The following is a 12,063-nucleotide window of genomic DNA, read 5'->3' on the forward strand; positions in this document are numbered from 1 at the left end:
ACAGACGGATTACAATCAATGACACAAAAAAGCATCAACAATGGTACATTGAAATACCAAAAAGAAACACCACTTGCCTACAAGCAAGAACTGGTGGGACTACCAATGGACAAAGTAATAGAAAATGAAGCAGCACTTTGTGTTCTGGGACTTTAGAATTGAAATGTAAGAAAGACACCCCTCCCTCCCCCGGTACTGGAGACAGCAAAATAGAAGAGGAAGAACTCGAGAAAATAAAAAAAATAAAAAAATGAGCAAATGGAATTAGAACAACTGTGGCAAAAGAAAGCAAAGGAAATAGCAACCGTAACAGGCACCTTGGTTTCAATCCCAAAACATCTGGAGCACCACTTGAGCAAAATCACCAAAAAGCAACTCTACATAGAACATGCCATGATGTCTTTAACATCATCAAACATTCAGAACCTTAGGAAGGACTTGATAGGTGGATAAAGGGCCAAATCTAATTCAAACATTTGGATGATGGTGTGATGAACCATAATAATAATAATTGTATTTCCTCTTTGTAGCAGGATACTTGCTACTGTAGTTGCATTTCAAGAAGCAACCTGGCAGTCAAACAAAAGAGAGAGTGCCTTTCCAGTCATAGTTACTTTCAAACCTGTTCAGAAATGTGATATGTTTTTTTAACCCAAGAAATAGAACCATTAACTACCCACATATTTAGCTGCCTTAATAGCTGCAAGTGAGCAAAATTGCAGATATTGTTCAAGGGATGGGAATTTGAATATGGGGATCTCCATAACACTATAAACTCTCTATCTGCTCCAAGAACAAGGGTATGTGATGTACTAGGAACAATGTCTTTGGTATAACCAGCTCCTAAGATAAATTTTGAGCTATGCACAAAGGTTTGCTCTCTACATATTTATTGTCTTGCTGAAATAGTAGCAGATGGATTTTAGTTGACAGATTTGTTGGTAACAAATAACAAGGAGCATGCTAATCAAATGAAGTAGTGACAAAATGTGAATGAAAGTTACTTGGTGTAAAAGCGATCAATTAAGAAGGAAAGTGGCACAATAGTTTCCAATAGACATCTTGTGCAATTAGTAGAAAATGTTTTTTTTATAGTGTGTGCTGTGCGACCTGATGTTGAGATCTATGCTTTTCCTAGCTACTTTTGGTAACTAGGAGGACTATGAATAGCTGGAGTCAAGAGGTTATGAATGTTTCTTTCAGAAAAGATGCAGTTCCATAAATCCTGAAAGAGGTGGAAATGCATTGTCTTCTGAAGAAGCTTGACAACCTTTGACCAATACCAAACCTTTCCTTTCTGGGGGAGACTCTGGAGAAGGTGATGAAAAATCAGCTTTAGAGGATGATACTATAGGAATCCTTTCCAGCATGGATTTTTATCTTGCAAGTTTCTTAACTCAGTTTTAATCTGTATTTTATTCATTGTTTTTATTGTTTTATTTTGTTATTGTAAACTACCAAAACTCACTTAGGTGAGATGGGCAGTGTAGAAACTTAATAAATAAAAAAAATGATTTGGCCTCCAATAATTCAACCACCGCAGAAGCGAATCACCCTCCTTGCATTCTTTAAAATCTTACAATGGCTGCAATAGTCTTCTGTGCCTTTGAAATGGAATAAGCAGTTTGAGCTTTTAATTAATGTAAAGGCATCAAAAGATCAGAAGTTAACTCCTTCCACTAATTTTTTTGAGCCACCAGGGCAGCCAGGAGGGAGAGAGAGATGTGAAAACTGACCCCACTCTCCATTATTGTAAGGCTCTTCTCTCCCTGTTGCTTAACAATTATAAACCTTGCAACATATTTTAGAGGAATCTATCTTTCTAGGATTAGTTCCAAAATTTCAACTAAACTTTACGGTTCCTATATCTGTGAAAGAGACCCCTGACATCTTTTCACTGAAAAGAAAAGAAAAAGTGTATTGTAGATTTTGTCCAAGCCAGATTGGATTTGTGAGTAAGGCTGAGTAAAACTGGCTTACTACAGCAGCACTAAAAGGCAGCGTTCTGTGTAAAGTTCATGGACTTGCAAGCAGCAATCTCATTAGGAGGTAATGATTCCGAAAAACAGCATTAATTCTCATGTGGTCTTTCTACTGCAACCATTGTACAATGATTAAAGGACATCAAGGACGGGACTGAAAAGAACTTATAGGGCTATACGGGCTGCATCTCACAGCCATGCTGCCCTACCACCCTAATTTTAAAAATATATAAAAATACTGTAGATCAATACATGCAGACATGACATTCATTTCAACAATGTTTAGAAGTAGTAGTAATTTACTGATTAGTCTTGTGGCCTTATCAATAAAATACAATAACAATAAAATACAGCATAGAGTCTATTTCTGAAGTAAGGAAGGACGAAACAGTTATAAAATACATATGTGCATAACAAGGTGTCATAATCAGATAAAGAAATATCTCTTACAGGGTACTGTAATGCAATGTACAGGATTCTGAGAACCACTGCCTTAGTTATAAACTTAGCACATCTATATACAGTATGTATATTTGAGCCCTGGAGTAAATATGTGAATCTGTGGACTGGATACCCAGTCCCTGGCTGTTGTTTCCAGTAGGGATGATAATTATTTAAGACTAATGGGGACATACAATTGACACTTGAACAAAATCTGAGAAATATTTTCAATAGCTGGGGTATTGCTGATGGAGGTTCTCTTGATATATGGCAAGTGGTAGAAGTGATCATATTTAACCAGAGAGTCCAACAACTCAAATCTTGCTCTAGAATGGGCCCTTGTTAAAATTTATATCTGACTCAATGACAGGCATTTTCATTTCTGATCAATCCTTGGTCCAAAGTCCTCTTTTCTGATGAGAGCAACTTTTGCCAAAAGCACCAAAAACTGGTTCAATGACCATGGGATTACTGTGCTTGATTGGCCTCTCCATTCTTCCTCCATACTCTGGGTCCTTGGTTTCCAAATGAGATGCAAAAGTTGCTCTCATCAGAAAAGAGGACTTTGGACCACTGTGATTCATTAAGACCAGGGCCAACACAGCAGTCTACCAGGAGATTTTGGAGCACTTCATGCTTCCTTCTGCAGACGAGATTTATGGGGATGCTGACTTCATTTTCCAGTGTGGGATGCTGCCCACACTGCCAAAAGCACCAAAACCTGGTTCAATGACTGTTGGATTACTGTGCTTGATTGGCCAGCAAACTCGCCTGACCTGAACTCCATAGAGAATCTATGGGGCATTGCCAAGAGAAAGATGAGAGACATGAGATGGAACAATGCAGAAGAGCTGAAGGCCGCTATTGAAACATCCTGGTCTTCCATAACATCTCAGCAGTGCCAAAGGCTGATAGTTTCCGTGCCACGCCGCATTGAGGCAGTAATTGCTGCAAAAGGGCCCAAAACAAGTACTAAGTACATATGCATGCTTATACTTTTCAGAGGTCCGATATTGTTCTATGTACAATCCTTGTTTTATTGATTGCATGTAATATTCTAATTTACTGAGATGGTGGATTTGGGGTTTTCATGAGCTGTAAGCCATAATCATCACAATTATGACAAATCACGGCTTGAACTATCTTGCTTTGCATGTAATGAGTCTTATCTCACATATTAGTTTCACCTTTTAAGTTGCATTACTGAAATAAATGAACTTTTGCACAATATTCTAATTCAGTTTCTGAATTCAGATATTCAGTTTCACCTGTATTAGCCAACAGAGCCCACAACAGATTCTATCCATAGTGCTAATAGCTGGCACTAGGGATATGTCAGTAAATTTCATTTTCAGAAACTGGGAAAAACATGTGGGACATAAAAATTATCTACTTTCCTGGTAGATAGCACTTCTTTTTTTGCTACAGGCAAGGTAAAAATAAATGAGATAAACTATAATCCCTATATCTTCTCTTGTGCTTCCATTTGGAACAATGTGCACTATGCATGTGCAATACAGATATTGCTATAGTGCTGAATTTTCAGTTTGTAAACACAAAGTTTCAGTAGTTTTGTTGCGTAGCATATTTTCCCTGTTGTTCGCAGAATCTGCTGAAGTGAGTCTAACAGATTGTTCTTTACTTCCCTGATGACATCAGTTCTGTGAATATTTGTTCGGACATATTCTAAGAGGTCATACACAGCATGTTTACATGTTCTTTCCTTATCTCCAATATGACTTTAAAACATATTTTTCCACTAAATCTTCTCTTTTGCAGTTTTCAATACATTGGATGATTGGTTTACCTTCATGGTTCTAGAATGAAAATTATTGTTCCCTAATCCACATGACCTAACTTCACTTTCTATTTTGTGAATATCAAGATTATTTACATGATCTCAAGTTTTGGGATTAATAATGAATATGCATTATAGATGATAGAGATAGATGACAGACAGATAAACAAACAGACAGACAGGATAGATGATAGATAGACAGACAGACATAGACATACTATATGTACATATATATCCCTTTCAATTTATCATCAAGTATACATACATTTGTCATCAAGTATATAGTGATCCAAAGTATATTATAGAGATGGATTTTCAAAAAACATTTGACATTCCCTTTCCTAATAGAAGCTCTTATAGATTGGTAAATAGTTTTTTTTAAAAAAAGTAAAAACAAACGGGCAATTTTCACTTAGGAAAGATATGAAAAATGAAGTCCCCCATAAACCAGACCACACTGGATAGTGAGAAATTCCGAATCAAGACAAATACATACTTTTCACAGTATAAGTTGAACTGTGGATTCACTAGCAGCTGTTGGGATAAAGGCAACTAGTTTGGGTGGTTTTAAAAAGGAACTGTGCAGGATCATGGAGGATTAGCTTATTAATAAGAATTAATGTTTTGCACTACCTCTTGAATCACAGGCAATGTTTTAAATGCGGATTGCTAGAAGCAACAGTTAAAGAGTTATATCTATTTCCTGTGAGTTCATATTTGTGAGCTCCCCAAAGCCATCTAGTTGTCCACTGGGTGACATATAATTCTGGATTATGTTCCAAATATTTCATGGCAGTGTTCCAGATCATTTTATCTCTTTCTGTGTGTGAATGCATGTGTTCACATACACAGTCTTAACATATACACAGTCTCTCTCTCTTATCCACAAGCCGTTTTGGAACTCATACTGAGAGTTTTGCTAGCATTGGTACTACTGTTCATGGATACTTTTTCAGTTTCAGTTCAAATAAGAAAAACTACTTCAACCTCCAAAGTTGTTTTTGAAGTTTTAAAAGCTTCAGTGCTACTGGATACAGGCTATTTGATCTCATACATTACCTAAATGATATCTGAGATCAAAAGATCTTTTTACTACAAAAGAAAAAGAAAAAAGCTTTTCTTCCTTCAGAAGACGCAATGGAGGAAATTTTACCTTGAGATGAATAGAATTCTCCCTCAGAAACAAATGTATCCCATATAATGGCACCATTTCTTGCTACTGAAATTGTAGCATTTATTTATACAAAGGACTTGGTCTAAATGGCAAAAGATAAAAGCGGGCCCTTGAAAATTAAAGGTCAGCATAGTAATATTCCATATTTGCCTTAATGCATCATCAGGGAGATTGACATGGTGCTTGGTTTAATCTCCAATAAACATACATTAATGTAACTTTTCACAGTAGTCTCTTTTTAGTTAATTTATTCTGGTTTTTTCTATGTTCTCTTCTTTTGGCTCCTCAAAGTATTTATTTAAATGTTCCTTTAAAGCTGTAAGGTCTTTAGGGCAGAGACCTGTCTTTTGCTTATGTTGCCCTATGAAGAGCATATTGATAGCTGGCTATTTATCACCTTAGCAACAGAATGCACCCTGCTCTGTTTTGTTTCAGTACTATAAATATTCTGCATCAGATGGTAGCAAATTGAAGTGCATCCTCCTCCCCGGAAAGTAATTTGTGCCATCTTGGGTAATACAATATTAATATTTGCATCATTGAACACATTTCAAAATTCTAAAATATCACTTGATTTATTAGGAAATATACTACCGATGACTTGTCTGACATAATATATCCTTCATCACTGTATTATATAATACAATCTCTTTAGGTCATCATTCTCATATCCTTTCAAGTAGAGGTAGGCAACACCTGCAGGCTGCATTCACTCAGAGCTAAGCTACTTGAGGCTATGATTAGTAGGAAAAGCACCACTGAGATGAATCAAAAGAGGACAGAGACCAAGACAATTCTTTCTTGTTGACAAATCTTTTTCTCTCCTTTTCTCCCTTCCTTCTGGATCATTCTTGCCCAGAGATTTGAACAGACATTTTTCAGAGGGTTTTAAAATCAAGGGCCACAATTGTCCAGTCTGCTTTAAAAAAAGAATAAGTGTCAACGTCAGAATGGATCTAGGCTGCCGCAGCTATCTTTACATTTCTCAGTTTACCAGACTGTATGGGGGAGAGAAGATACTTTGAATGTCAGACCACACAATAACAACAGATCGTCCCATGGGAACCAAGGTCATCCCAATAGGTGCTGGCCAGCGACTGGGAGGAGTTGCCAGGGAGACACCAGAACACATGATTGGGCAATGTGACCTATGACAAGGAGGGATATCTATTATTTAATTGTACTAAAACCATGGGAAATAGTTGGTTTTGCTTGTCATACGTGCCGAAATGATGTACTCAATAAAACAGTTCTTTGAGAAATCTGATCGTCTCAGAGCACTCAGTTGGGTTTGTCAGACGGAACCTTGACAATAATCTTGTCAAGAAATGAGAATTTACCTCTAATAAAATGGTTGCTAATTGAGACCAATTCAAAGGCAGGATGGAATGCAAATAATGACTCCACTAGTCAAGGCTGTGTACGTAAAAACTCCAAAGGAAATTAATTATGGAACGCATAAGATGCTACTTCACCAGTTCTGCACTTCCTTCTTGTTTCCCCAAATGTGTTTGCTATTATCAAAATCTATCACTTGATGACTCATGTGACTGGTCATATTCTGGCTCAAGAGAAGAATATGCAATATCATAATGGTTTTGCACACTGTACAACTATCCAATTTCCTGCCTGAGGCAAGGATCAGATAGAATTCCTTCCTCTTCCATCTAGAACAGTCAAACAGGATAACACCGTAACTGGGAGTATCTGGATGCCTAAAGATGCAGGGCAAAAGATGAAGCACATAACTTTCTTTAAAATGTGCTATTATTTCCTGAGTCCCAGAATCTGTCATCTGAGATGGTTGCTAAACTCCATGCTATAACAGGACTCTATGATTACAGGTGGCTGGTTGAAGCATAGGGCCATCTTTTCTGGTCCAACTTGCTTGGCTTATGATGGAGTTGCCCTGTTTACATTACATGGCACATGTTGGCTTCTCCAGCTGCTACAGCTATTTCATGTTCACAGTGTAAGGACCTATGAATCACACTACTGGATGCTAGTGGTGTCTGAAGACAGCTTCCAGCAACTGGAACTAGCCACAACTGGATTTTTTTGTAGCACTAGTGGCATAACTGATAGACTGCCCTGAGTGGTTTCCAGGCAATACTAGCATCCTTTGGTGCAAGTGAGAATTCTCCATGGATTGCAGTGTTATTGTAAAATCATATTATTTGGACAATCATAAATGTGGGCCAGCTTGAATTTTGATCACATGACTGCAGGCACTCTGCAACAGATGGAACTTCAAAGACGTAAGTTGTATGTTTCATTATTAAAGAACTTTGTCTATGGAGATTCTCAGTCATCCAGATCATGGTTGTCCAAAAGATGCTTTTTGAAGAAGCAACTGGACTTTCTTGTTTTTCTTTGAAGACATTTTACTTCTCATCCAAGAAACTTCTTCAGTTCTAACTGGATGGTGGGGAATGGAAGTATTTACATTCCTTGCAGACAGCTGGTCATTTTCATTCTTTTAGACAGTCCTGGAGGCCACTTGGAGATTTATATGTATTCTCAGGGTCACCTGAGGGTGTGGAGCCTTCTTGGAACTGCTAAAAGGACTGTGTTGTAAACAGAATGATGTCTGTTGAGAAAGGACTGTTCAATTTTGACATTAGATGGCCTCTTTACCCTCTCTTGTTTGAAAATAACTTTTTATAGTAACCTTTGTTGCTAAACAAATAGACATAGCTCAAGGATTACCTGTGTATCTTTATTGCAGATAAATGCATAGCTGGTAAAACTATAAGGTATCCATAATATGCAAAGACAGACTTCCTATATCAGCTATGCTGAAATGTTCCAGCAAATAAACTCTAATATGTACCTTGTATATGATTTGGAATGCAACTGCTTATACATCAAGCTGTGGATTACATATGAAGAACATACTGGGATAGTAACGTTATATTGCCATGTTCTTATCAGGTAAAATTTCCACTTATTGCATAATTTAAATATTAAAACAAATCCATATTTTTTTTAAAAAATAAAACAAATAAAATCTAAAGTGTTACTTTTGTTTTAGGAAAACTCAAAATATCCCTTCTTGATTGACCTTCAAGGTTTCTAAATCTAAGAAAGAAAAAATAATACAGTACAAAACAAACAAGATTTATTGCTGCCTTGGTAGCTGGTATTTTATAAATAAGTCTGCCCACTTCTGCTGTTTGCATTATTTATACAAAATGAAAATATAAACTGGTAAGATTGTCTTAATTAAATAAATCCAGCTATGGCTAAATCTTATGCTTTGCAAACTTTAGGCATTTGGCACAATTCAGTTTGTCTACTATAATGATTCCAAATATTGTCCAAGCATAATTCAGATAATAAAATCAGATTTTTAACACTTGAGTAAGATGCAAGCATTAGAAATAGAAAAGCTTTTTTCTCTGTTCCCTCTTCCTTCATCTCTTCTCCTTACACCTACAATATTCAACAAGACAGAGCCTTATTGTTTTCGTTGTGGATGATGGACGACCTCTCCCCCTTTCCTTTAATGTAACATACAATATGATTGTTGACATAAAGCATGCCGAAAAATATTTGTTTTCAACCACTTACTGATCAATAGGAAGTCTACATTAACCTGTGTGCTCCTTGTACTTAGCTGTATAACCATAGCAGATATGGTTGAGAGAAGACAAATTCCATTATTAAAAGAATGCAAAGGAAGTAGGATAAAGACAAGAAGGTGATTACATAAGAAAGAACTGGCAAGATTAATCTCCCATGAAGAGAAGATATTATTAAGGAAGGTGATGTTTGCTACTTGTTTTATATATATGTTTTAAAGTTTTACTGCATTTTTATTCTTATTTTTAAGCACATATATTTTCTTTGATAAACAATAAAAATTATGAAAAAAAACCACTTGTGACTTTGCTTTAAATTATGTCTGCACAGAACACAATCCTGAAGTCGTTAAAATACCCTTTCCTGTATATATTAATGCAAATATTTATAAACAAATATTGGAAATGGGCACATTATATATACAGCAAATTGAAGTTTTATGTCACATTAGTTATATCTGCCAACATATACAGAACATCTTAAATTTGTACAAAATTTCCATGTTTCCTCAAATTCATTACATTTTTGCTGTCCCTCCACTACATTAATCAAGATTTATAATAATGACACTGCACTCATATTTCATCTTTCTTGCATCCAAATCTTCCAATATTTCACATGAATAGTTATTGTGGCTTATTCCAAAATAAAAATTGGACAAAGAAAGGAAGAAATTAGGCCAACACAAAACCTCATAGCTGGTTGTGTTGCCTTAATAGCTGATTTGTGGTGAATGAGACTTAAGATTCCATAACATATTTAATTTCAAGCAATATTTGAGTTCTATGGACTAAATTATAATTCACTACAAATCTCCCCCAAGGGTGACTTGGTTTCAACTATTAGCTTGGGTAATTTACGGGAATTGTGATGTAAGTAATATGGAAGCTAACTGGAACATTATGATTTATAATAGGTTTTTAGAGAGATCTTGTTAGTTACTTTCAAACCATATTTAATATATCAGAAATGTCATAGAATGTAATTTCAATTAGTAAGATAAATTTCACATCAGAACTATTCTTCTGATCAACAGATTTGAAAAGGGTACTTGGCCATACTTTTTTCTCCTTTCTTTTAGAATTCTTTAGGTCAACTCTCACAACTGGCCAGAGAAAAACTAAAAGGAAATACACAGTAATGTAATGTGCGATAACATATAGCCGCTCTGAAAGTATTGACTTTACTCTAAATGGGCTTTTCTATTGGTCTCCTAGAATTAAACACTTAAGTCAAACTTAGTAGAAGAGAAAATGTCCATGTGAGTCAGTCAGAAAGACAAATTACCTTCTCAATTTGCTGCAAGGCTGCTTGGTGAAACGTGATGTAATAAAGCTATTTACCTAGCGGTTAAGAACTTTATAATACAAAGCCTCCATGATTTAAACATTTTCATTACCTTTCTACTTCTTGATACCATTTTTAAAAACCAAATAAAAATAAAGAACACTGTGATGTCTTAGGTCAGGGGTATCAAACGCATGGCGTCACATTGTCATGAAGTGACATTTTGTGATTTTTTTCCTCCTTTGCTAAACAGAGAGTGAGTGTGGCCAGCATGTGACACATTTGGCACATCCAGTTTGACACCCCTGTCTTAGATGGTTAATATATACAGTAGCAAATTGGTAAGGATTGGCCTGTGGAAGTCCTTCATTTTTAAACTATTACCTGAAATAACTAAGTAATTACCATAAGGAAGATCTGGGTAACTAGTGATTTGCCAAATAAGGAATATGAATTTAAAAATACTCTTCATTTCCCAACATCTTTACTATCATTGTAAGAACCATAAAAGATTCCTGCCCACTTCAGTCATGATCTTCATAAAGCAGGTCATCTGTGTGACTGGCCTGATTTCATGATCTTTTTTTGCAGCAGTTCCAAAGCAAATGCCACAGTCTTAAAGCAAATCCATTGTTTCCTATGGGCACAGTTTTGCCGAAAACCAAAAATGTAGGACATTGATCAGCAAAACCATAGTAAAATGTGGTCATTGATCACGGGATGCTGCACACTTCCATAAATGTGAGCCAGTTGCCAAGCACTTGAGATAAGACCACACGAGACCACCACATGTAATGTGTGCGTGGCCATTGGAACTAGGTTGTAAGTACCCCCAGAGAGGTCCATCATAACTTCAAATAGTCGCTAAAGAACCAGTCATAACTCAAAGTCACCTGTTGTAGATCTAATTCCACATAGAAGAAATAAAACACATTTTTAAAACTTTAAATGCTCTATTTTGTTCTGATAAATGTAGGCAAAATTTACATGCGATTACATGTATTTTTGAGGCCTTTGAACTATGGTGCTGGAGAAGACTCCTGCGAGTCCTTGGACTGCAAGGGGATCAAACTGGTCAATCCTAGAGGAGATCAACCCTGACTGCTCTTTAGAAGGCCAGATCCTGAAGATGAAATTCAAATACTTTGGCCACCTAATGAGAAGAAAGGACTTATTGGAAAAGAGCCTAATGCTGGGAAAGATTGAGGGCAAAAGAAAAAGGGGACGACAGAGAATGAGGTGGCTGGATGGAGTCACCAAAGCAGTAGGCATGAGCTTAAATGGACTCCAGAGAATGGAAGAGGACAGGAAGACCTGGAGCAATCATTGTCCATGGGGTCGCGATGGGTTGGACACAACTTCACAACTAGCAACAACACCACATGTATTTTGACTCTGCACCTCGTTAGGAAGAAAAAATTGGCAATTTCTCATTTCCATAATGGCTATGTGATTATGTGATTAATAAATAAAACCATAATTTTAACAAAGAGTAGTCTGATATGAGTAATATACTTTTTAAAATAATTGCTAATTTAGTTAAATATAAGGTTTCTTTTATAAATCTGATTTTATTTCAAAAATGATTTCCTCCAAGAAACAATTGTTTAATAATAGCAAGGGTCTTACCCGTGCTTTCTGTTCCATCTCCATCATCAATCTTTCATGCTGCTCAGCTATTGCCAGTGTTGCAGAGTGGACTTTCTGATAGATCATCTCACCTTCCCTTGTCTGAAAGGTAAATAGCCCTTCTCCTGTGTCACACATCCTGAAAAATGTATATACATGCACATTTA

General features: G+C 36.3%; 2 protein-coding genes across 2 annotated transcripts in view; one reads left to right on the top strand and one right to left on the bottom strand.

The window, feature by feature from the left end:
* Positions 1–12,063, top strand: part of CD226 (CD226 molecule) — a 703,503-nt gene that overhangs the window by 59,144 nt on the left and 632,296 nt on the right. The gene's annotated exons all lie outside the window — the stretch shown is intronic.
* The window catches only part of DOK6 (docking protein 6), a 195,442-nt gene that overhangs the window by 34,834 nt on the left and 148,545 nt on the right, over positions 1–12,063 (bottom strand). The window contains exon 6 of the mRNA XM_081950953.1: positions 11,897–12,035. Coding sequence (XP_081807079.1) covers positions 11,897–12,035 — 139 coding nt within the window. The remainder of the gene's footprint in view (positions 1–11,896; positions 12,036–12,063) is intronic.

Source organism: Natrix helvetica, assembly GCF_964273705.1.
Source record: "Natrix helvetica genome assembly, chromosome: 4".
Lineage (NCBI taxonomy): Eukaryota > Metazoa > Chordata > Lepidosauria > Squamata > Natricidae > Natrix > Natrix helvetica.